The sequence below is a fragment of the Panthera leo genome, chromosome D3 (assembly GCF_018350215.1).
Source record: "Panthera leo isolate Ple1 chromosome D3, P.leo_Ple1_pat1.1, whole genome shotgun sequence".
Lineage (NCBI taxonomy): Eukaryota > Metazoa > Chordata > Mammalia > Carnivora > Felidae > Panthera > Panthera leo.
The window spans coordinates 22940616-22968328 of NC_056690.1; the positions used below are offsets into that span (position 1 = coordinate 22940616).

At 38.1% G+C, this 27713-nt stretch overlaps 1 protein-coding gene across 5 annotated transcripts in view; it reads right to left on the reverse strand.

Moving 5' to 3' along the window:
- The window catches only part of MTMR3 (myotubularin related protein 3), a 143362-nt gene that overhangs the window by 47926 nt on the left and 67723 nt on the right, over nt 1–27713 (reverse strand). For 2 of the 5 annotated variants that reach the window (XM_042910219.1, XM_042910215.1), the window contains exons 2-4: nt 20450–20484; nt 10642–10694; nt 5766–5849 (exon numbers count right to left, since the gene is read on the reverse strand). In XM_042910219.1, the coding sequence (XP_042766153.1) occupies nt 5766–5768 (3 nt within the window). In that variant the 5' untranslated portion in view covers nt 5769–5849; nt 10642–10694; nt 20450–20484. Of the gene's footprint in view, nt 1–5765; nt 5850–6152; nt 6233–10641; nt 10695–18086; nt 18226–20449; nt 20485–27713 lie in introns of those variants that run through there. The other 3 variants (XM_042910218.1, XM_042910217.1, XM_042910216.1) reach the window with 3 other exon arrangements.

Below are 27713 nucleotides of genomic sequence, written 5' to 3' on the forward strand. Positions count from 1 at the left end.
AATACAAAAAGCTCACTGATATGGTTTCAGATTCCACATAGCAACCAATTATAAGCTTTTTTTTTTTTTTTTTTTAAGATTTATTCCTTTTTGAAAGAGAAAACAGGGAGGGGCAGAGAGAAAGGGCGAGAGAAAATCCCAAGCAGGCTCCATGCTGTCAGCACAGAGCCTGACGAGGGGCTCAATCTCACAAACCATGAGATCATGACTCGAGCTGAAATCAAGAGTCAGTCACTTAACCGACTGAGCCACCCAGATACCCCTTATCTTTAAAAGAAGTATTATATGCCAAGTTTTGGTATAATATAACAGAAGAATACACACAATATTTTCCAGACAGAAAAACTATTAAAATATTCTTCTAACTACATATTTGTGTGAGGCTGGATTTACTTCATATATATTTCAACACATTTTTTTCCAACAACATATTTTAACAAATTAAATGCAGAAGTAGATATGAAGATGTAGCAAACATACACTAAGCCAAACATTAAAGAGATTTGTAAAAATTGTAAAAATAATGCCACTCTTTACACTATTTCTAGAGGACAAAAGTTATTTTTCATCAAAAATGTTTATGTTAACATTAAGCTGGGGTTTTTTTTTTACCTTTTAAGCATATTTATTTAAAGAGAGAGAGAGAGAGAGAGAGAGAGAGAGTGTGTGTGTGTGTGTGTGTGTGTACACATGAGCAGGGGAGAGGCAGAGACCAGGGATGGGATCCAAAGCAGGCTCCAAGTTCTCAGCACAGAGCCCCAAGCAGAACTGTGAGATCATGACCTGAGCTGAAGTCAGATGCTTAACCAACTGAGCCACCTAGGCACCCCTCTATTCAGTTTCTTATAGCAAAGAAAGGCTTAATGAAGACGGTATATTTCAGTAAGGTTTAGTAAGGTTTAGCTACCATGTAGCTTAGAGTCTCTAAAAATATAATTACTTAGGGTATACAAAGGTTTGTAACATGACTCCACCCCTATATGTACACCAAAAAACTTGTTAGACAAAGAGTTCTGTGTCAATCTGTTCCATTTTATTCCTCTTCAGTCATTTCCTCCGAGGTCAATGACTAGGTGAAGGAATAATAAGTCATACTTGAAAGGAACTTATTTTTCTATAAGTCTTACCTTTTTTTTTCTTTTAGCCAATTCTAGTTCCATTCTTAAAAGGTAGCTCTTGACTAAAAGAACACTGAGTATTATTTACACTTAGAACTAAGAGAAAAGTTATGAGGAATCCTGAACTTAGGAAGATTTCTCTCATAAACCAACAGGCGATATGTAGGAAATGCTATGAGGGAACGGCAATGCTTTTAAAAATTATTACATAAAAGTACACTTTTAACATGCCTCCTCAGTACCACATTAACTTTTTTAACTCACACAAATATATAGGCCTAAATTTTTATTCTCTTCAAGATCATTTTACAAGGGTACTCATTTCTTCCAGTGATTACCAGACCCTGTTTTTTACTGACCTTTAAATAGCACAGAATTAAAGTAGCAAGCTAAAAACCAAACCAAACTGAGAAGCCATTACAAATCCATTCTTGCTGGCACATTCACTTGGGTGCTGATCCATGCCAATGTATATAACCAAAGTAGCTACTGAAAACTGAAAATGGAATGAATGATTTTAAACATAAGAGGACAGAGAATTAAGTCAGCAAGATAAGAGTATGAAGTAATAATTTTTCATAGTCAAATAAAATAACTGCTCTTTTTAAAAAGACTGTCTCAATTCACATTACCTGTAAGGCTTTAGAGCCGATTTTCCCCTTGTACCTAAACATGCATTTAATCACCAAAGACTTAATTAACATTAGGACAAACTACTCACTGACATTCTTCTAGAAGAACAGTATTAAAAAATTATTTGGCTAACTGTAAGCTGAATTAACTGCCTAATTTATTATAGTTTTTAAGAGTAATGGGTAAAAAAAGGAAGTCAAATTTGAGATGACTGACAGAGTAAGGAGACAAAAGGGAAGAAGAAAGAAACACTGACAAGTCTTGACCTCATAAGAGGCTTGCAAACAAATTTCTCCTAGGCTGTAAGTAGTAATTTCTTACTATTAGTGGGCATGTATTCCACATGGTCAATTTCCTAGTATTACTGAGGAACACCAGGAATTGTGGAATCTGGCACTTCTTAGTTTCTACCAGTTCCATAAGGTCAGTGGGACCACCTACAAAATCTTGAAAAGTGATTAATCACCAAAATTCCAGGATAGTTTTTGCTACAGGTTTATGCAGGTAAGAGAGGTAAATCGACACCTGAAAGGGAAGTCAACATTACAGATAAATACTTAACACAGAGAGCAGACACTGATGACAAGTCAAAATGCCTATTAACTAAATTCATATACAGCATTCCAGGATAACAAGAAAAACTATCTGCTGCTAAGAGTGAAATATATGTAGGAATACCTGACAAAAGGTAAAAATGAAAGGAATTATCTCATTGTCAATTCCAGTCACTATTCCTCCCCCAGTTTATTTATTTAGGAGAGACAGAGCACAAGTTGGGGAAGGGCAGAGAGGGACAGAGAGAATCCCAAGCACGCTTCACACTCAGAGCCCAATACAGGGCTCAATCTCACCAACTGCAAGATCATGACCTGAGCCAAAACCAAGAGTCAGGTATTTAACTGACTGAGCCAGACAGGCACCCCTCCAGTCACTGTTCTCTTTTTTGTTCCTTTAATGTTTATTTTTGAGAGAGAGAGTAAGAAAATCCCAAGCAGGCTCTGCACTGTAAGCACAGAACCAGACATGGGGCTCAAACTCATGAACCGTGAGATCATACCTTGAGCCAAAACCAAGAGTCAGAAGCTTAACTGACTGAGCCACCCAGGTGCTCCTCTAGTCACTATTCTTAAAACTGATGATAGGGGCGCCTAGGTAGCTCAGTCAGTTGAGCATCCGATTCTTGGTTTCGGCTCAGGTCATGATCTTGTAGTTCATGGGTTCAAGCCCTGCAGCTGGCTCACGGCTGTGAGCACAGAGCCTGCTTCGGATCCTCTGCCCTCCCCCACCTCCCTCCCTCTCTCTCTCTCTGTAAAAAAATGAACATTAAAAAAAAAAAAAAGACTGGTATTGAAGGTCATCAAAAATACAATTTCTCTTGGGGTGCCTGGGTGGCTCAGTCCATTAAGCGACCGACTTCAGCTCAGAACATGATTTCATGGTTCATGAGTTCGAGTCCCACATAGGGCTCTGTGCTGACAGCTCAGAGCCTAGAGCCTGCTTCAGATTCTGTGTCTCCCTCTCTCTCTGCCCCTCTCAGGCTCGCGCTCTCTCTCAAATAAATAAATAAATAAATAATAAATAAATAAATAAATAAAATAATAAACATTAAAAAAATACAATTCTCCTGATACAATGCTTGGGATTTGTTTCAAAATAATCCAAAGAGTTGACAGTGAGGGAGTCAGAAGAAACAAGTATGGCCACGAATTAATGATTACTACAGTGGACTGATGCGTATAGGAGGGTTCACTGTACTATCCTCTTGAGATTTTCCATAATAAAACATGAAAACATATTTTTCTAATGTTTAACCTCCTAAGAAAGACTTCAATTTCCTTTAAGAATCTTTACTCGGATAAGAGAGCAGATGCTAACTTAAATCAGCACAGAGGTATACATTTAAAAAAGGGAAGGAGTGCCTGGGTGGTTCAGTCAGTTAAACATCTGATTCTTGACTTCGGCTCAAATCAGGATCTCACTGTTCATGAGATTGAGCCCCGCACTGGGCTCTGCCCTGGCAGTGCAGAGCCTGCTTGGGATTCTCACTCTCCATCTCTCTCTCTGCCCCTCCCCTCCTCATGTTCTCTCTCTCTCTCCCAAAATAAACATTAAAAAATAATAATAGTAAGGATTAAGCATGTAACAACCTAAATGCTAAAACAATAGATCAATTATTAATTAAATGAATGGTTCAGCAACTTGTAAAATGTTACATAGCTAGTAAAATGAACATCAGGAATCCAATGAATTAACATGGGAAAATGTTTAATTCCTTTAGTGAAATAAGCAAAATAGAAATTTAATTATGCTTTAATTCTAACTATATAAAATATACATGTGGACATGAACTAGTTAGGAATACAACCATGGGTACCAGTAGAATTATAAATTAGTATTTGTAAAAACTTATTACAATGTTACTTCATGAGAAATTAAAAAAAAAAAAAAAAAAAAGACACATGGCCATACTGCTCCCCAACTACAGCACACAAAAGCATCCCCAGAGTACACCAGAAGACTATCCACAGGGCACCAACAGAGACCCTACAGCATCAGGATCAGGACCACACTGTTGCTAGCTATGTGGTGGTATACAAAAAAGGACAACCCCTCAGTACAGAACACAGCTGCTTTTATAAGACTGTCATTTGCTATTCATTACCATTGGCATACATACCATATAAATATTATGCAAACACATTTTCAATTCATTAAAAACTCTGTGGGAAAACCAATAAAATAAAATGTACTCTAGAGAAACAATATTAAAAGTTCATCTGTGTTTGGATATAGGATATATCAAAAAGTTGTTATACCCACAAACTAAGAAAAAATTGGCCTAGCTTCAAGATGAAAGCAGTTACCTTTCTCCTTTTAGTATGACATTTCTGCACAACTAGTTTTTCTGTTGTGTTTCAGTTTGTTTTTAATTTTAAAAGCATTTTCCACCCAGGTCCCTAATGAAGCTTGAAATTAACACGGCCTTTTCAATTCCTTCTCTGTGTACCAGACCAGCATGAAAAACAGTTTGGATCTAGGAAACATAACAAAGTAGACGCAGGCCAATATTACAGAGCACCATTTCTTTTTTTAAGCCTTGAAGCACTGTTTACATATTCTCAGGATTGATAGAAATGTGGCCGGCTCATTGGTCCATCTTCTCCCCATGGACTGGGCCGGGCCCTAAATGGTCCACAAGTCACTGAAATGTCCACTACAGACTCTTTTTAGTCAAAGATGTAGGCATGGGGGGGGGGGGGGGGGGGGCGCCTGGGTGGCTCAGTCGGTTAAGCGGCCGACTTCAGCTCAGGTCATGATCTCACGGTCCGTGAGTTCAAGCCCCATGTCGGGCTCAGTGCTGACAGCTCAGAGCCTGGAGCCTGTTTCGGATTCTGTGTCTCCCTCTCTCTGACCCTCCCCCATTCATGCTCTGTCTCTGTCTCAAAAATAAATAAACGTTAAAAAAAAAAAATTTTTTTTAAATAAAAAAAAAGATGTAGGCATGGGGGATGCAAAGCTGCTATACCTTCTCTGGGATAAAAATACTGCCTTAAAGAGACAGAAAGGGAACATAGGGATTTACTTTTCTCCAGAAAGGTGAATTCAAAAAGAATATGTGTATGACCATATCATAATTCTCCTACGCACAACACACACACACACACACACACACACACACACACACACACACACACGGTTTTCACTACATCTTACTTCCTATAAAAGGATTAAGAAACATGGAATCCAAGAACCATGAATTTTAGTCTTGACTCCATGTATTACCTGACTGAAAAGAGCCAGTATCTAATTCACAGGATTAAACAGAAATAAACAGCTCTAATACACTAAAATACTCTATTACTAAGTAAGCAATAAAATAAAGTAACAAGAAGAGAGTTCAGGAATGGAAAAGTGAAACGATTTAGAGTAACAAAAATGCGTGGACTATTAGTGTTCACTTAATTTCAGGATAGAGTTCAATTCCAATTTTCTTGTTATTTCGTTTTTACTTACCATGACAGGAGGCCCAGATTAGGAGGAGAAATCCCCGTCCCTTCTTCCGTGTCTGGCAAGGTTTTCTTTCTTTTATGCCTGGATCTTTAAAAAGAAAAGGAAAAAAAAGAGGACGAAATTGGCAAATTTCCCCCTGCTTGGCCATAGCCTAACTAAAGTAACTACATACTACTACGGCAGACCTGACAGAGTCAGCCCAGAACAAGTTAAATATCACCAGCCAGTCCCCACCAGTCAAATCCAAACTCCATAATGCCTTTGTGAAAATCTTCATGGTCCTAACCTATTTGAGCAAAAAAGTAGCAAAGGCTCGTCATGTTCCTAATGTTGATAGTAACATAGAAAATGTTATAAACTTTGAATGAAATAATAAAGATTAAAACTAACCTGCAAATGCAAAAACAAATTCTTGGAATATTACTGGATGTTTCTGTGGTGATCAATAAATCCAAAATGGATCTCCCTATCTGTGGGAATCAAACTGGCTTAGTAAGCAAAATATGAATGCATACATACACACAGTTAATTATTTCTGAACCATTTAAAAGAGAGTTGCAGGGTGTCTGGGTAGCTCAGTCGGTTAAGCGTCCGACTTCAGCTCAGGTCATGACCTCACAGCTTGTGAGTTTGAGCCCCGTGTCAGGCTCTGTGCTGACAGCTTGGAGCCTGGAGCCTGCTTCAGATTCTGTGCCTCCCTCTCTCTGCCCCAACCACTCGCATTCTGTCTCTGTCTCTCTCAAAAATAAATAAACATTAAAAAAAATTTTTTTTTGAGGAGAGTTGCATACACCATGCCTCTTTACTCCTTACAACTTAAGCATATACGTCCTAAGAACAAAAATAATCTCTTATATAATCACAGTTTTGTAATTTAGAAAGTTGAACATGAAGTACTTTAATCTATATCCAATTTGGTCAACTTAATCAATTATATCCTTCACATTAATTTTTTCCCTTAATAGAGGATCCAGTCTAGGATCACATATTGAATCTAGTCATGTCTCTTGAGTCTCTTATAATCTAGGGCCCATATTATAGTAATAAATGTTTATTTCTTTTTGTGAGAGAAAGCGGGGGCAGATAGAAGATCTGAAGCGGGCTCTGCTCTGAAAGCAGAGAACCTGATGCAGGGCTCAAACTCATGAATCATAAGGTCTAACCTGAGCCAAAGTTGGATGCTTAACCAACTGAGCCACCCAGGTGCCCCTATACTAATTGAAATAATGTTTCCTGACATCAGAATTAATTTAATAATCTCACATCTTTCCCTCACACCCAGACCATGTTTCTTAAGAATGTAACACTTAAGGCACCTGGGTAGCTCAGTTAGTTAAGCATCCGACTCTTGATTTCAGCTCAGGTCATGATCTCACTGCCCATAAGATCGAACCCCACATCAAGCTCTGCACTGACAGCATGGAGCCTGCTTGGGATTCTCTCTCTCTCTCTCTCTCTCTCTCTGCCCCTTTTGTGCACGCACAAACTCTCTCACAATAAACAAACATTTTTTTTAAAATAGAATGTAACACTTTAAATTCATTGTTTTTGCAATATAAGTCTTAGGTGCCTTATCTCAAGTTAATGATTCTAAAATTAAAAATCAATAAATATTTACATTATTATGGTAATGTAAAAAGTAAACACTGCAGAGTCAAGTAATACATTAGGATTAAAGGTCTAATAAGTTATAATACGGACCCCCACTGGGCCAAATGAAGGAAAAGATTCTTATTCTAATCATCAGAGCCAAATGATCTCCCTTTTCTTAATATATGCATGAGAATTTGACAGCTAGAATCTGCAGGCTTCTCTGGGCTCCATCATTAATACCACTTCACAGATGTGACTTCTGAGAAATCATTACAAAAGTAAAATATTTAATCTCCCTACTGAACATAGTATCTCATCTTTCAGTCACCTGCAAAGGAAAAATTACCCAATTTCTTTCTCAATAACTAAAACTTACACTTGCAAACAATAACTCAACCAAGTAAGATACTGAACAATTCAAACTATAAGGTCACAGATCATACATAGCATATAAATCCAAAAAGAAGGGAAAAAACAATACCCTGAATCAACAAGATTATAACTAATCCCTACTAAATTAGATTTAAAATTAGAGGATAATTTCCTAAATTAATTCAAAATCCTAAACAAATTTATTTTCCTAAACAAATAAACAAATTTATTAATTTCCTAAATTCAAATTCCTAAACAAAATCTACTCTTCTCCCTTATTCTTAATACGCACGTGCGCGTGCGCGCACACACACACACACACACACACACACAAAACAAAAATGAAAATCCTACTTAAAATCAAATTATAGTGAGAAGTCCTATATCCCAGGACTCTGGAAATGCTTGTGTGAACTGAAAATTCTTTTATGAACACAGTTCTTGCCTGAGGTGTTCACAATCTTATGGGGGCAACAAACAGATAATAAAGGCAAAGTGTGAAAAGAGATGCAGAAATATAACTCCATGACGATGTAAAAGGCAGAGAAATAGATTCTGGTCTGAGTACTCAGGAAGGCTTTTTAGAACTGAGCTTTTAATAGTTGAACTGGTCAGATTCTCAACTACTGAAACAGAGAATAGTAATGATGGCACAAGCAAAGACTGAGATGAAGACTGAAACAAAGACTAAGACTGAGACTGAGACGAAGACAAGACAAGGAAAAAAAAAGGCATACTGGAGAGTACTCGAGGGAAAGTAGGTCAATATGGCTACAGCAAAAGGTATCCTAGTTGTATGGGGGAAATGGGTGACTATTTGCAGGAGATGTGTTTAAATTTTTTTTAAGTTTATTTTTGAGAGAGCGAGCGAGAGAGAGAGAGCGAGCGAGCGAGAGAGAGAGAGCGAGAGAGAGAGCGCGCGTGAGTGAGCAGGCACGCAGAAGTGGGGGAGGGACAGAGAGAAGGAGACACAGAATCCCAAGCAGGCTCATGCCGTCAGCCCAGAGCCCAATGTGGGGCTCAAACTCATGAACTGCAAGATCATGACCTGAGCCAAAACCAAGAGTCAGGTGCTCAACAGAATGCGCCATCCATGCACCCCTGCAGGAGACATGTTTAAAAGCTGCTTGTCAAGAGCCTAAAATGCCATGCTAAGGAGACTGATCCTTATTCTGGAGGCAATGTCAAGCTGAAGGTGGCAGAACAAGGTACTGTACTGAAGTGGATCTAGAAGCGACAACTTCTCTTGTCAATAAAATCAGATTATAGGGGTGCCTGGGTGGCTCAGTCGGTTGAGCGCTGGCTTTGGCTCAGGTCATGATCGCAAGGTCTGTGAGTTCAAGCCCCTCATCAGGCTCTGTGCTGACAGCTCGGTTTCTGCTTCGGATTCTGTGTCTCCCTCTCTCTCTCTGCCCCTCCACCACTCATGCTCTGTCTCCTCTGTTTCAAAAATAAATAAACATTAAAAAAAATTTAAAATTAGATTATAATTTCCTGGGGCCCCTGGCTGGCTCAGTCAGTTAAGCATCTGACTTCAGCTGAGGTCATGATCTTGCAGTTCGCGAGTTCAAGCCCCACATTAGGCTCTGTCCTGAGGGCTCAGAGCCTGGAGCCTGCTTTAGTCTCTGTGTCTCCCTCTCTGTCTGCCCCTCCCTCACTCATGCTCTGTGTGTGTGTGTGTGTGTCTCTCTCTCTAAAAAATAAATTAAAAAAAATTTTTTAAATAAAATTAGATTTCCTAAATTAAAACAAATGGCAGAAACAGGAGGCAGTACTAAAGACTGAAGTAGTCATAGACACACACAAATCTATGAAAAGAAGAACAGGTCAGACATTAATAACCATGCTGGGGACAGGATTACCAATTTTTTTAGAACTTCTTTTCTAGTTAAATATCACATTTGTAACACTAAGTCTAGTAATGAGGCCTTGATTTTTATATAGATATGTAACAATTTAAGAGAACTCAAAAGAAGAATCAAGGTTTCAATTTAAGAGAATTCCATATTGTTAAGAACTGTCTATTCTAAGACCTACCCTATGACCCAGCAATAGCACTGCTAGGAATTTACCCAAGGGATACGGGAGTACTGATGCATAGGGGCACTTGTACCCCAATGTTTATAGCAGCACTCTCAACAATAGCCAAATTATGGAAAGAGCCTAAATGTCCATCAACTGATGAATGGATAAAAAAATTGTGGTTTATATACACAATGGAGTACTACGTGGCAATGAGAAAGAATGAAATCTGGCCCTTTGTAACAACATGGATGGAATTGGAGAGTGTTATGCTAAGTAAAATAAGACAGAGAAAGACAGATACCATGTTTTCACTCTTATGTGGATCCTGAGAAACTTAACAGAAACCCATGGGGGAGGGGAAGGAAAAAAAAAAAAAAAGAGGTTAGAGTGGAAGAGAGCCAAAGCATAAGAGACTCTTAAAAACTGAGAACTGAGGGTTGATGAGGGGTGGGAGGAAGGGGAGGGTGGGCGATGGGTATTGAGGAGGGCACCTTTTGGGATGAGCACTGGGTGTTGTATGGAAACCAATTTGACAATAAACTTCATATATTGGAAAAAAAAAAAAAAAAAAAAAAAGAACGGTCTATTCTAAACAACGTTAGTAGGGCTACAACTCATTTAATCTCAATTTAAATACAAGTTTCCAAGTATAGTATACTGTATTACAGCACATTATATATGGAAAAAATAATCTGCCTTGAACTCTAGTGAAAAAATCGTATTTAGAGATTTAACATTAAAGTGAACATATAAGAGCTCATCTAAATAATTATGTACATGGACAGACAGGGCCCCCCCACACACACAAATTAATCTTTATATTAGTCTTTGCTGCTTCAAAACAGCACAAGGTGGGGGGGGGGGGGGGGGAACAATACAATAAACTTACCAAGTGAAGTTTGTCCCAAGAACTTTCTCTATTAGAAGGTTTCACAAGACAATCTGCAAAAGAAAAACCAGTAATTTTACAAATAGCCTTCCAATCAAGTTAAGCCACTTAAATCTCCCCACAAGACTTTTCTCTACAAGTTGGAATGCCATATTAATACATTTTTTAAATTGTTATAATGTTGATTTAGTCAACAATAGATTTTAAAATGTTTAATTGCCCAGAATAAGCCCAGTCAGGCCTCATCATGCCTTTAGAAACTACAGAACTGTACAGACAGAACTTTCCAGGAACCTACAGATACTCCTATTTAAGAGTTTCTCCTCAATCATCATTTCTGATGGCTTCTCACCTAAACTTTTACTACTACATGAACCAATACTTTATTTCTTTTTTTAATGTCTATTTTTGATATAGAGACAGAGCATGAGCAGGGTAGGGGCAGAGAGAGAGGGAGACACAGAATGTGAAGCAGGCTCCAGGCTCTGAGCTGGCAGCACTGAGCCCGATGTGGGGCTCAAACTCACAAACCGTGAGATCATAACCTGAGCCAAAGTCAGATGCTTAACTGATCTCACAGGAGATCTAGGCTTGGACTTGGTAATTTAAGGTGTTTTGTACACACAACTGGCTTCTACCAAAGGATCTTTTATGTGTCTGAAAAAAATTGGGACAGAAGTGGCAGGGGGTGGTATGGTCTAGGCACGAAGAATTTTTATCACAACTAGGCAAACCTGACCTTTACAGAGATAAAAGACTTAATCGACCTGATTCCCTTACAATGATTTCTCAGTATTTGCAGACAACTCAACCTTTTGGCTGTTACACGACATGAAATCATATAAATAAACAAAACTGTATAAAATATTAAAATCCTAAAATTAAGGAGTCAGTCAACATAGCACATTATATCCATAACTTCCAGAAAACTTTTAACTGATAAGAACCATAAAAAGGAAGCTAAATATGCAATAATAAAGTGTTTTAACCATTTTACAAGTAAAATTTTTGTCTCCCAATAACTTTAATTTTGTAACTTAAGGGCACTGGGGTAGCTTAAGTTGGCTAAGCATCTGACTTTGGCTCAAGTCATGATCTCACGGTTCACAGGTTTGAGCCCCACATGGGGCTCTGTGCTGACAGCTCGGAACCTGGAACCTGCTTCAGATTCTGTCTCCCCTCTCTCTCTGCCCCTTCCCCGCTTGTTCTCTCTCTCTCTCTCTCTCTCTCTCTCTCTCTCTCTCAAAAATAAACATTAAAAAATTTTTTACATAATTTATAAATTTTGTAACTTAGAAGCCATATTAACCACATTCTGTATCAAAAATAAAGCTATTCATAATTTGCAACTTGAGACACAAAGTATCAAGTTTAATCTTGTTAAGTTGTTTAAAAAGATATAATACAGAAGAAAAGTTGGGGGTCTGTAAATCTGCAGGACCTTTCCATGCTAGTGTATAATTTTTGCTAAGCACGTGAATACTGAAATACATATTACAAATATTTTCCTTCTAAATTACATCAGTAGGTACATTATATTATCCATGATTTTTTACTTTAGGATAATAAATAATCATTTGTTAAAAAGAAGAGATAACTGGAGCGCCTAGGTCACTCAGTCAAACAGCCAATTCTTGATATTGGCTCAGGTCATGATCTCGCAGTTGTGGGATCAAGCCCCACGTTGGGCTCCATGCTAAGCATGAAGACTACCTGGGATTCTTTCCCTCTCTGTCCCTTCCTGCTCACATGTGCACGTCTCTCTCTGCCCCTTCCCTCCTTGCACATGCACACATGCTGTCTCTCAAAAATAAACGTTAACAAAAAAGAGAGAGAGAAAGAGAGAGATGCTTGGTCTCTTTGTCCTTAAAAACAACAACAGGGGCATCTGGGTGGCTCAGTCAGTAAGTGTCCGACTTCAGCTCAGGTCATGATCTCACGGTTTGTGGGTTCGAGCCCCGTGTCAGGCTCTGTGCTGACAGCTCAGAGCCTGGAGCCTGCTTCAGATTCTTTGTCTCCCTCTTTCTCTGCTCCTCCCCACTCACACTCTGTCTCTCTCTCAAAAGTAAATAAACATTAAAAAAAAAATTTTTTTTTAAAACAACAAAACAGATGAAATAGTGTATGTGAAGAGACATTATTCCACTTTAAAACTAGTACAAACAGGAGCACCTGGGTGGCTCAGTCAGTTAAGCATCCAACTCTGGATTCTGGCTCAGGTCATATTCTGTAGGTTTGAGTTTGAGACCCACATCTGGCTCCTCCACTGATGGCACAGAGCCTGCTTGGAATTCTCTTTCTCCCTCTCTCTCTCTCTGTGCGCCCCCCACCCCTGCCTGTGCTTACTCACTCTTTCAAAATAAATAAATGTAAAAAAAAAAAAAAAAAAAAAACTATTATAAACAAAAAATGAGACACAGCTCATTGTAACTCAGGAAGTTATCAGAGTACTATGAGGTTAACTGTCCAATGACATGCATGTGTTCAGAGTTCAGAGGATGGACAGCCCAGGGAGGCTTCAGAGCTGATGAAGAATTTCAACTGGGTTTTACAGATTGTATGTGACTTAACTAAAGAGAAAGAAGGGACAGGGACAATTCTAGAGAGCATGGCTATTAATACCACAGTAGGAAGTAATCAGGACATTTCTGAGAAACAGAGAATAGGTCAGAACATCAAGAAAGTATTCAGGAAGAGAAGACTAGAAAGGCAGGACACAACTGTGGTCCTTCAATGTCAGGCTAAGGAGTCAGATTTAATTCAATGGTGTGAAACCAAATCAGCACGAAAATAGAAACATGAAAATGGTGGTATTTAACAGCAGCAAGCAGTAAGTAGAAGGGTCTGGGAGGGAAAATTGACTTAGCATATTCCCAGATTAGTAGTTCAGATATGAACTGCTAACAGCCAAATATCTCAACTGTAGCAAAAATGCATAGGAATATATCAGAGTGAGTAAAAGCATTAATTGCCTGAGCTTAGTAATTGATTAGAAATGGGGAAAAAAAGAGGCAGAGCAAGTTGTCAACAGTAACTGCAAAATGAAATGTTAAGGCCTGTGGTGAATAGAAAAAGGACAATATCATTAAGAAACGAAAGGTGGGACGCCTGGCTGGTTCAGTTAGAAAAGCATGCAACTCGATCTCAAGATCATGAGTTCAAGCCCCACGATGGGGATAGAGATTACTGGAGCACCTGGATGGCTCAGTTGCTTAAGCATCCAACTTCGGCTCAGGTCAAGATTTCCCAGTTTGTGGATTTGAGCCCTGTGTTGGGCTCTGTGCTAACAGCTCAGAGCCTGGAGCCTGCCTTCAGATTCTGTGTCTCCCTCTCTCTCTGCCTCTCCCCACCCCCACTAGTGCCCTGTCTCTGTTTCGCTTTCTCTCAAAAATAAACATTCAAAAAAAGATTAAGAATTAAAAATCTTTAAAAAAATAAAAATAAAAATAAAAATAAAAGAAAGGTGGCCTCCCAAGCAGATGTATATCCAGCAGGTGGGGGGAGGGGGGGAGGGGGCAGGAGGGATTAAATTCAACAGACAGGTCAAGTCTAGGGGTAATAATAAACTGATTCAAAGTGCTAAATTTACTTCAAGGAAATCACTGTATCTACCATAAAAATCATTTGACAGGTTTTAAATTACTTGATAATTTATTCTGTCAAACATATGAGAAGTCCGTCAATACAGAAGTGTTTGCATAAAGTTTCCACAGGTGTAAAGTTCCAAGAGATGGACCAAACAACAGCAGATTCAACAAAAAGGTTCAGACAGTCTGCTTCAATGATGGCAATGACTCTCCTTCCTAATAACCACAATCAAACAACTACTTGGTTGGAAGCAAGTATGTCACTGTGAGACACTGCCAACAAAAACAAACAAAAAACAAAAACAAAAAAAACCCTTCCCCTTCCTCTTAGGACTATTTGCCAGATAAAGGCCATGTAGAGGTGTAGAGGTCTGAAAGAAGCTCTCTGGTGCCATAAGCTACCTTTCAATGATAGCAGCAGGTATCCCAGGATACAGTCATGTATACCTCAGAGAGTAAGAGCAGTAAGGTTTGGGTGACCCTCAATATATATTGAAAATATTTGAAGTACCACCACATAGGGTTCAACAGGGCAAAGAGGCACATCAATTTGGACTATATATATAATAAAAGACTTCAAACTACAAAAACTAATCAGATTGAACCAAATTTATGAGGAAAAACAAAGAGACTCAGGGCCAGGCCTCTTAAAATGTTGGGGGGTGTGACACAGGTGGCTAAAGCAGCACTTTTTTTGGCTAGTGTATATTTTAACTTTAAAAGAACGATGCATTTTTTTTTTTTTTTTTACATAGTCCTGTCTCACTTTCAAATACAGGATAATTAAGAGTTCAAAACTTTTTTTTTTAAGTTTATTTATTTTTTTTAAGAGAGTGAGAGTGTAAGCAGAGAGGGACAGACAGAATCCCAAGCAGGCTCCTCACTGTCAGTGCAGAGCCCGATGTGGGGCTCAAACCCACAAACTGTGAGATCATGACCTGAGCTGAAATCAAGAGTCCAACGCTTAACCAACTGACCCATTCATGTGCCCCAAGAGTCCGAAACTTCAAAAAGGCAACAATGAATAATTTTAAAGCAATCTTTTTTTTTTTTCCAACGTTTATTTGAGAGAGAGAAAGAACGTGTGCTTGCACAAGTAGAGGAGGAACAGAGAGAGAGAGGGAGACACAGAATCTAAAGCAGGCTCCAAGCTCTGAGCTATCAGCGCACAGTCCAATGCAGGGCTTGAATTCATGAACTACAAGATCATGATCTGAGCCGAAGTCAGACAATCAAACAGCTGAGACACCCAGGAACCCCAAAGAAATCTTTTATTTTCACTGTATGTGAAAGAAATGCCTTTTCTAGCACATGTACTGCATTTTAAGAAAACAGATTCACAGCAAAATTTCAGTGTGGAGGCAATATAAAATAATTCGATGTTAAATTTTAAGTGGCTTTCCAACTGCCACTATTTTAGACAAAAACCTTTTCAGTATGTGTTTCCTTGTTTATGCCTAACAACTTTTCAGGTATCTGATGGATAATATGATCTTCCCGAACTAGGATTCTGTGGCATGGTGGGTGGAATTATCCCATTGTGGGGAAATGATTTAATCATCAACATTAACCAAAACCCAAGCATTTACCAGCTGAGTAAAACTACTATGGCTTGGTACTCCTAGAAGTCCAAACCTCAGGTTTTCTAAAACCTTTGCTGCTGAAGTCAACTACAAATAAAAATAGAAACAGAGTTCAAAAAGCATGGCTGCATTCACCTATCATGACAAGTTCACTGTGGTGGAGGTTCATTTATTTGACAAGTATTTGGGGATCATAGGCACTATTCTAGGCACTGGGAATGCAGCAATGAACGAATCAAAGTTCCCACCCTTAAAGGAGCTGCAATTCTAGTATCAGCTAAAACATTCTCACATGGTTGAATGTCGTCAGTGTGACTTTTCTCCCCTACTTATTAATTAGATCCATGCTTTGGAAAAGATAAGAAGAAACAGTAAATATAAAATTGAGTCACTGACCTCCTTTCAATGATATCTCTAAACAAGATGGGAGAGAGAAAGAGACAGACTCTACATTATCTTTTCTACTTGGAAACACTAAGTAACGTCTGTGCATTTTCAGGGATCCAGATGCAAATTCATGATCAGTATGCATTCCTCTGCCAGCTGTAGAGCACAGATAAGCAGCTAAAATATTATCACTTCCTAACCAAAAAAAACAAAAAACAAAAAAAAAACTACCTTCTTGAAAAACAAAAACCCAGTAATCTGCCAGAAACTGTAACTTAAACTTCATCTTATAATCACATTTCTATACCAAAGAGTCTTTCACTGGTAATAAGTCTCTTGAACCAGCAACACATAAGACAATGCTGAACACACCAAAAAATAAAAAAAAAACCAAAAAACAAAATCTCTGTTTCAATACATAACCCAGGGTCATGGGATCAAGCCCTGTATTTAAAAAACATTTTTTAAATAAAAAGGGAAAGAAAAACCTTCCTACTCCAGAAATTCATAGCTCCTCATGGAAATTTAAATTTTCCTAATTATAATTCTCCCCTTTAACATATTATATGATTATCTCTTAACATGAGACTGCAGACTCTGTCCCTGCTTCCTACTGTTCAAAGAATAAAATTTTAACTACCTTTTTAGGACAAAACACCTAAATGACCAATCCCTATGAAGATAAGCAATTTTACAATAAGGTCTCAAAAAGGTTTTTTTGTTTTTTAATGTTTATTTATTTTTGAGAGAGAGAGAGAGAGAGAGAGAGTGCGCGAGCCGGGGAGGGGCAGAGAAAGACGGAGACACAGAATGTGAAGCAGGGCCCAGGCTCTAAGCTGTCAGCACAGAGCCTGACGTGGGACTCAAACCCACAAACTGTGAGATCATGACCTGAGCCGAGTTGGACGCTCAACCGACTGAGTCCCCAGGCACTCCGCAAAAAGTTTTTAAATATTTAAATTATGAGCTATTTCTTATGTACTCAATAGAAAAAGAAAACTAATCAAATGAGATAGGTAACAAAAACCAAAAATACAAAAAAGGAAAAAAAAACAGGCAACTAAAAAACTAAGCAAAATTCAACATATCCCATTATTTTGAAACCTGCAGATTTATACTGCTTAATATGCTTTGCTCTGGACCCTGCCCTCAACAAACAAAAACAGACTCTCCAAACTCCCACCCATTTTATACCAAAGCTCCCCTCACCTCACAGCTGCATAAGAGGTTTCTTTTCTTGAAAAACAAACAATTTAATATGAAGGTCAGTTTACCATGGGAACTCAACAGTGTGCCCATGTATAAACGAGCATGATTATCCTGTTTTGCCCAGGTACTTGAGATGTTTAACACCAATTCTAGGAAAAATGTAAATAAACTCTTCAAAAAAATAGCTATCAATATCTCAATCTGCATATTATTAGTATATTAATATTATATTTAGGAATGTTAATGTTCCTCTCCCAGTCTGTAAACAGACTGTCCAAAGTTCTGGTTTTGTCCACTCAGTTTTATACAGGGTAATGGGCATCAAAATGGACAAGTACCAGAAAGCTGAATGAAAATGCACGTCCACCTTTTAAGCATACAACTTAATAATGAAGAAACAGATCTGAATTTTTAACTGCTGTATTCATAATTAAAAACTGCCCAATTCCAGCTAGCCAATAGGTACATTCAAGAAAAGAGAGACAAAACTCAAGTAATATAGGCTATGTGCAATGAAAAGAATCCACTCTTCTACTGGCCTACTTAAAATGTATATTCTGGCAATTAGGTAGGGGGCTACTCATATTTTTGAAAGCAAGCCAATAAAAACCCAAATAACTTCCAATAACCACACACTACAACACAGGCTCTGTTTAAAACAGCATGTTCAAATACCTACTCTTTCGAAGCAGTTCTCAATTATTAAATAGCCAAAAGACCAGAAATTGTCTTGACCAGAACACCATCTTCTTAAGACCATCCTTTTAATATCATACAATTCAACAGAAACCCAGGAAAAGACCTACGCTTTTAAACTACTAACATTTATCTTATGTAAACAGAGAGAAACATGTGACTGTCATCCAAACAGATACAAGGGGAGAAAAAAAAAAAAAAAAAAAAAAAACCTTTTCAGCTGAAGTCAAAAAGTAGAATTCATCAACATGCTTTACAGGAAAGGAGGGCAAAAGTACCACGTTAAATCAGGGCTAATATGAAATTAGCTATTAAAAAAAATAAATAAAAAAAATAAAAAGAAATTAGCTATTAAGCAAAAGAGATTTCTCCTTTTTTGTTTTGAAATAACTACACTAAAATAACAACTCCTAAAACTCAAGTCATGGGTTCATACTGAAGATAAAAAACCAAACTCTGAATTTTAAAAATTCTTAAGCTATCATTTTGCTTAACCCAGTAAGGGGAAAAGGGGAAATGGGGATTAAAAAAAAGTATATTCGCTTAGATTACTTGTATTCATACCAAACATATTAAAATATTGGTAAAATATTCTTTAAAACAAGATGAAAAACTTCTCAAATAGCCTAATCTAAACCAATTCTGGGGCTCCTGGGTGGCTCAGTTGGTTAAGCATCTGACTTCAGTTCAGGTCATGATCTCCCAGTTTGTGAGCTCTAGCCTCAATTTCTCTCTCTCTCTCCCTCCCCTTAGCTCTCTTATGCTTTCTCTCTCTCAAAAAATAAAAATAAACCTGTTCTGCATAAATTATGGAATATTCCAAGCATATTGTTTATACATCACAAACTTATACTACTCAATTCAACATGAAAATAATAATCCACACAATTCAAATTCTCAAGTTTCCAATAAGCATGTAAACATATCTAATGTCAATCAGCACTACTCATAAGTTTCTTGCATTTTTCAACCTGAAAACAGTTTGTCAGAGGAACTAATGTCTGTAAGGGGCAGAAGGACAAATGCGTTTTATCCAGCTCTCTGGTAAAACAGCAGGCCTATGACTTGAACACCACATCTGTGTACTACTGTTTTCAATCAGGACATTTAAATATGCTAAAATGCAAAGATATATAAGACTTTAGAAAGAGCTTACCCTTTTTCTTTTCTACTGATTTATATCGTCAGTCTTTAACCTAAATCCTACATCCTATAGCATATGGTTATATTTTCAATTACCAGTATTTCCATGCTGTGGTATACAGACCACTGGCGAGATTTGAGAAGACTTAAATGGGACACAAGTATCTTTAAAAAAAAAAAACCAAAAACTGTATTTATGGTAATGAGCACTGAAAAAAAATATTCTGCACTTATCTTTTCATTAAAAGTCTGAAACCATTCATAAGCAGACCTGACCAGGGCCACATTCAACAGTATCTAGTCCTTCCCCCACACAAATGATAAGCCTCTCTTTAAGGTTTATGCTACCACCAGAGAGCTCTGGCATCTCTTGATTGCTATTACTACTAGCACAGTACCACAAAATACAGGGTCTCCTATGGACTATCACCATAGCACCTCCAAGTCTACATATCCTGAACAAAATCCATCACTGGCCTCCCTCCTCCTCCCTCCACCACTCCTTCTTTCTTCATACTCCACTGGAAATCTTGGTAGGCCTAGGTTTTCAAGGCTAGAAAACATTTTAATCTATTTCCAATAACAAAACCTAACACCAATTCCCATTACTTTCCCTGAAACGCTCAATTTCCATCTTTCCATTCCATGCCACCAGTATCACCACCATTTGGTTTAGCTAACTGATTTTTAAACATTTGTTCATTTAAAAATTAGACCTTAATTACCTAAGAAACAAAATTACCAGTTAGGATTCAACTGACAACACAACTGTTTCTGGTCAATTCCTCTTTTTTTCCCCTCAATGCCTATTTATTTTTGAGAGAGAGACAAGCAGAGTGTGAGTGGGGGAGGGGCAGAGAGAGGAGGAGCAATTCAAAGCAATTCAAAGCAGGCTCCAAGCTCTGAGCTGTCAGCACAGAGCCCCACACGGAGACGAACTCATGAACTGTGAGATCATGACCTGAGTCAAAGTCAATGCTCAACCGACTAAGCCACCCAGGTGCCCCTAATTACTTACATTTCTATGTGTTCTATACAGATCATGATTTCCTATGCAAAGTCATTTTCCTACTCGGAACCCAAGGGCCTTACACTATGTTTCAATGAGAGGCACTACAATATAGTGCCACTACATACGATTAGGTATGATCACAGGTTCTGGAATCAGACAGTTCAGGATGTTAATTTTGGCTCCAAACTTACTTGTATCAGTTTGGGAAGTTCACGAAGTTTCTCATCTGTAAAACGGAAATAACATCAGAAAAGAGAGTTACTGAGCTAGTATCTTCAAACAAGTGAATACTAATTCTGACAGGGAGGAAAAATACGCTCAATAACTGCATTTTTAATTTAAAAAAAAAACATGCAATTTAGGTAAACACAAAAAATTAACCATGGTCTTCTATTTACCTACCAACTAAATGTTTCAAGCACACTCATGTCCATTTAAAACATCTGTATTCCAGTTCTTACCATAAATGCAACAGTTCTACCTGCCTGCCTTCATGTAGAACAAGCCCTTGCAACTGAAAGATCTGTTAAGTTTCCAGTATTGATTATTACCTTTCAAAGTCCAAAATAAAAAAGTAGTATGCAATTTTGCTGCAGCAAAAAGCTTAGTTATAGGCATTTTGAGACTTAAGAAGAAATCACTTAACCGAGTGAGCCAAACAACATTAACCACTATTCTCAACACAATTATCAATGAACTCTCAAGGTACCATAATTATATCTATCAAGATCTAGGGCATCCCTCAAGAACAAAGTCTCCCCAAAACAAGGCCCTTCCCTCTCGAACAACCAAGTCTCCCCCAAATGAGGATCTTACTCTTCCCCTCTAGGACATTCTATGTTCATTCCAAATTCCTTGCCATTGTTTATGTTGTTTCCTATACCCAGACTGGCCTTTTCTCTACCAACCAGATCGTCAGAGCTTTTCTAGTATTTTAGGCCACTAAACTTTTACTGTATCTTTGCAGGTACACATGATTTAACACTGATTCTTTTTTTTTTTTTTAATTTTTTTTTTTCTTAATGTTTTTTATTTATTTCTGAGACAGAGACAGAGCATGAGCAGGGAAGGGGCAGAGAGAGAGGGAGACACAGAATCGGAAGCAGGCTCCAGGCTCTGAGCCATCAGCACAGAGCCCGATGCGGGGCTCAAACTCACAGACTGTGAGATCATGACCTGAGCCGAAGTCGGACGCTCAACCAACTGAGCCACCCACACTGATTCTCTTTTATCAAATTCTACCTCTCTCACTCCTCCAAACCCCTCTCCCTTCCCTTTCTCCTTCTCTTTCTCACTCTCTCAAAACACACACACAGTGTATTTACTTTAAAAATAAATAACTAAGGGGCGCCTGGGCGGCTCAGCTGGTTTAGCATACAACTTCAGCTCAGGTCATGATCTCAGTTTGTGGGTTCGAACCCCACATTGAGCTCTGTGCTGACAGCTCTGAGCCTGGAGCCTGCTTTGGATTCTGTGCCTCCCTCCCTCTTTCTCTCAAAAATAAACATTAAAAATAAATAAAATCAGGCTGGTTTTGTAAAGGTAAGACTGCTTTAAAACAAGGATACATAATATAAAAGTGACAGCAAGAGGGAAGTGGTTTTAATCTTCTTTGGCCTCTTTGAGGCCGTCATATAAAAGCCATTCTTATGATCAAGTCATTCCTAAAAAACCCTTTTTACATTTCATTCTTTGTGTAATAATTTTGCTTCTACCCGAAAAAACTGGATTCCTTCTCTGTCCTTTCCTCAACTTTTCCTGAATTGACAAAGGAAGAGCAAACAGGTTCACAAATTAGTGAGACTGCAAAGTAGTTTCTTCCAACATGAAGCCAAGAGGATTTTTCAGTCGTATATATTTAACACTTTCTGATAACTGGCAAAGAACCTGAATGGTACAGCATCCACATGAATAGCTAACTCTACAGCACCAAAAAGCAATGGTAGTATTTGGCATGCTACTTAGAAAAAACAAGGCCATTTTTTTAATAACTTTTTTTTTTTTTTTTTACAGTGACAGCAAGAACAGGGAGAACCTCATATTAATGGGCCAACTGTGACCAGTTGTTAGGGATGTTTTAAACAGCCAATTTTATTGAGCACTTCTCTATATGCCAGGCACTGTTTTAAAAGTATTGTATGTGTTGGGGCACCTGGATGGCTCAGCCGGTTAAGCATCCGACTCTTGATTTCGGCTCAGGTCATGATCTCACAGTCGTGAGACTGAGCCCTGAGTCAGGGAATCTGTGCTAGATGTGGAGCCTGCTTGAGATTTTTTCTCTTTCTCTCTCTCTCTCTCCCCCCCTCACCTCCTCCCGCTTTCTCTTTCTTGCAAGCTTTAAAAAAAAAAAAAAAAAAAAAGAATTATCTCAATTAACCCCATAATAATTCTATACATAGTGACCATTATAGTTGAAAAAACAGCTGAAAAAACAGATACAGAGAAGTAACTTTCTCAAGATTATAGCAGTTGAGAAGCCAGAATTCAAACCCAAGCATTCTAGCTCCACAGTTCACATTATCAACATCTGGCCAAACAGCCTTCTCCATTCAGTAAGTCTGCTAATATAATTTGATGCTAACTATACTCCTCATAAAGTGAATCCAAGTAAGGAGCCCTTATATACTGAGAATATGTTTCTTATATACTACATATGCTACTACATTTTTTATAGAGCAGCATAGGCTTTATTAAGTTTCATTCTCCCACAAAACTAAAGATTTTCATCAGTGTTTTATTATCCACTTGAAGTATGCTACTTGACACTTGTTCCTAAATATTTTTAATATTGTTCCTAAATATCTTTATTCTTTACAACCTCTTCTCACTTGTCAAGCCAGTCCCAAACTCGAATTCTACCCTCCAAGGGACTGAGTCATCCGTGAAGTTAACGAGCATACTTCCCCATTCCATCAACTATATTAAATTTTTTTTTAATGTTTATTTTTGAGAGAAAGAACACAAACGGGAGAGGGGCAGAGAGGGGGAGACAGAATACGAAGCAGGCTCCAGGCTCTAGGCTCTGAGCTCTCAGCACAGAGCCCAACGCAGGGCTCAAACCCACAAACCACGAGGTCTTGACCTGAGTCGAAGTCAAGACACTTAACTGACTGAGCCACCCAGGCGCCCCTCAACTGTAACACTCTTGAGAACATTATAATAGTTGAGAGCTCAATCCTACCATTTGTTGTCTCTCTCTCTTTCATCTGACAGCAACCCACCAGTAACAATGAATATGAAACCTCTAATCTTTGCACCATTTATCAATAAGACAGATTTTCATCTCTTATGGATGAAGATGCCACCAGAGACAGAAGAAGCTTTTGTAAAGTTAAAATCCATCCACTGCTGTGTCTGTTCCACAGACCTAACACCATAGTAAGATATCACTTTGTAGGACAAATTGACTTTTGTCAATTTGTTATTCCGTCATCTTTAAATAAAATCATCACAAATTATTTTTGGGGTCAAATACCTCAAAATTCTTTTTAACTTTATTAAGGCATTACTGAAGTAAAACAAACTGCACATGTTTAAAGTGTTTTTTCAGGTTTTTTTGTTTTTTGTTTTTACTGTAGTAAATTAGACATATTTACAATGTTAACCATTTTAAGTGTACAACTGAATAACCTTTTTAGTACATTCACACTGTGGTGCAATCACCATCACTATCCATTTCTGTAACTTTTTCATCATCCAAAACTTCATTTTTAAGGCTGGATAATACTCCACTGCATGTACATACACCACACATTTTGTTTACACATCCATCCACTGATGGACATTTAGACTGTTTCTACCTTTTGGCTACTGTGAATGGTGCTACTATGAACATTAGTGTACAAATACGTTAGTCCCTGGTGTCACTTATTTTGGGTAGATACCTAAGAGTGTACTTGCTAGATCATACGGTAATTCTATGTTTAATTTTCTGAGGAGCCACCAGTTTTCCCTCAGCAGCTGCACCATTTTATATTCCCACCAGCAATGCACCATATCTTTGACAACCCTTTTCCACTTTTTCGATAACAGCCATCCTAATTGGTGCGAAGTAGCATCTTATGGTTTTGATTTGCATTTCCCTAATGACTAGCAATGTTGGGCATCTTTTCATGTGTTTACTAGCTATTTACATAACTTCTTTGTGAAGAAATGTCTATTCAAGTCTCTGTTTTTTTAGTTGGGTTGTTTTTGGGTGTTGTGTTTTTTAATATATTCTGGATAGTAATCCTTTATCAGATATAGGATTTGCAAATATCTCCTCCCATTCTGGTGCCTTTTCACTCTTGAAAGCATACTGATACGTTAAGTTTTTAATACAGTTCAACGCATCTATTTTTTCTTTTGCTGCCTGTGCTTTTGATGTCATATCCAAGAAATCATTGCCAAATGCAATGTCATGAAATGTTTCCCCTGTGTTTTCTTCCAAAAGTTTTATAATTTTAGCTCTTAAGTTTACATCTTTGATCCTTGATTACTCAGATAATTATGAAAGCACAAAGATCATGCTTTCAAATCCATATATAAACTTTTTTAAATGTCCAACTTCGGCTCAGATCATGATCTCAAGGTTTTTGAGTTTGAGCCTGGTGTCAGGCTCTGTGCTGACAGCTCAGAGCCTGGAGCCTGCTTTGGATTCTTTGTCTCCCTCTGCCCCTGCCCCACTCATGCTCTGTTCATTCTCTCTCTCTCTCTCTCTCTCCACTCCTCCCTCCCTCCCCCCTCCCTCTCTCTCTCAAAAATATTTTTTTAAAAAAATCCTTCTCTTCTTCTAAAATCATGGCTTCCAAGCTGTGTGCTGAGGCATCTTGGGGGTACCACAGTAAATTCACAGGGGCACTACAGGGACTGTTTAAGTTTTTGAGGGAAACACAGCAATAACTGACCTATGTGGACCACACAAACAACTATCTGAGGTCATTCATAAGTTCAACATTAGCTTAAAAAACATCCTTTTCAGTGATATGTAAGACACAGGGGTTTTAGCAAGTCGCTATGACAAAAAGTATCCTGTAAAAACCAATGTCCAACAGGAAACAGGTGGAATATCTAATCTGATTACAAGGTTTGAGAATTTGTTTGGTACCCAACAGGCACACACATTAAAATGTTTTCTTTCGGGGTGCCTGGGTGGCTCAGTCGGTTAAGCGTCCGACTTCGGCTCAGGTCATGATCTCACAGTCCGTGAGTTCGAGCCCCGCGTGGGGCTCTGTGCTGACAGCTCAGAGCCTGGAGCCTGCTTCAGATTCTGTGTCTCCCTCTCTCTCTGACCCTCCCCTGTTCATGCTGTCTCAAAAATAAATAAAACATTAAAAAAAAAAATGTTTTCTTTCAAATTATACTTATCAATTTTTCAAGTAGCTAAATTGTTAGGAAATAAACACTTCAGTTGTTTGGCTCTAATTACTTAATAAACGGAGCTATTACTATTTCTTTTGGTGGAGGGGCACAGTGGAAAATATTACTGAGACACTAAGAGGAAGGAGAGACTTTGGACTGTAGAGTCATGAGCCTGGGAGAATCACCAATTACCAGAGAGATGTAAAGCTAGAATAACTGAGACACTGCACCCTCAATTCCAAGTCCCCATGTGGTTGTCACAGTTCAATTAAAACCACACCTTCTCTTGTTTATTTATTCAAGCTCTAATTCAGTTTGTCACTAACAACCAAGAGTCCTGAATAACAAAATCACATGATTCACCTTGATTTCCTTAATAAACTCATAATTAAATAATGTATACCAGGTTTTTTTAAACAACCAAAGAGGCAGAATTAGGCCATGACTGTAACTCAAATACAAATCATCCTATTTACTATTTCCTATATTAATTGAACACAAGGTACTATTAGATACAGCATGCTTAGATAAAATTTGGTTTTTAAAGTTTTACAGATTTCTTCTTGACAAAAACTCATTTAAGTTAAACTTTCACAGCATGGTTGGGACACCTAGGTGGCTCAGTCAATTAAGCATCTGACTCTTAATTTTGGTTCAGGTCATGATCTCAGGGTTTGTGAGTTTGAGCCCAGCGTTGGGCTCCCTGCACCCTCACCCCCCAACCCCCACTCCCGCTGACAGTGTGGAGCCTGCTTGGGATTCTATCTCCCTCTCTCTCTACCCCTCCCCCACTCACACAAGCTCATACATGCACACTCTCCCTCCCCCTCGAAAATAAATAAGCTTTAAAACTTTCACAGCATGGTAATACAGATTATACCATATTTTTTTAACATTACAAATTAGACAATTTCTAAATAATCTAAAAATTGCTGTATACTCAAAAATTACAGCTTCAAACAAAAAATATATATATACACTTTATTTTTTTTTTTTTTTAATTTTACAGAATAAGAGAGTACAAGCAGGGGAGAGGGGCAGAGGGAAAGAGAATCTTAAGCAGGCTCCATGCTCAGTGCAGAGCCAGCTGCAGGGCTCAATCCCACAACCCTGGGATCATGACCTGAGACAAAATCCAGAGTCGGTCGCTCAACTGACTGAGACACCCAGGCACCCTAAGAAGTAAAATATTCTACTGTATAAATATTACAAGGTATCAAGTATTTTCTTAAATAATAGTTAATTCGTTTCCAGAAATAAACATGGACCTTCTATTAACTTTGATTTCTGGAGAAATCTGCTTTTATTATAAATCAAAGACAGTGATGATTTCAGCAATGGACACAATTAATAGTTCATCATAACTGTTAAAAAAAATATTTCATTCAGAGATAAAAGTAAACATTTACAAAATATATATACCAACCAAATTTGGTACACACAAGAAATATACCAACTGAAAATGGCAACTACAGGTAAATTTTATGTTCTATAATATTTACACAGAATTACCGCAAATAAAGTTTTATCAGAAAGAAAAGTAATCAGCTGGCTAGCAATCAACAGTTTTATTATTGCTAATCGAGTATTCTGCCTTGGTCACATCACCTAAAAATATTAATGAACTTGCTCCTCAATGAGTGTCACTTTACTATCATCTAAAGAAAACAAACAACCATCTTGCTTCCCCAAGAGTATCCATATTCATTTTCATCCTGTCCTGTTCATGTTCTGTGTCCATATAAAAAGTTGGATTTGGGGATGCTTGGATGGTTCAGTCAGTGGAGCATGTGACTTGTTCTTGGGGTTGTGAGTTTGAGACCCACATGGAGTATGGAGATTAAAAAGTTGGGGGCACCTGGGTGCCTCAGTTAGTTAATCATCTGGCTCTTGGTTTCAGGTCAGGTCATGATCTCATGGTCTGTAGGTTTGTGCTGACACCAAGGAGTCTGCTTAGGATTCTCTCTCCCTCTCTGCCTCTCCCTGCTCATGTGCCCTCTCTCTCAAAATAAATAAATAAAATTTTTTAAGAAGTTGGATTTGTGGGGTTTTTTTTTAAATATTTAAGTAATCTCTACACCCAATGTGGGGCTCTCAGAACCCCAAGATCAAGAG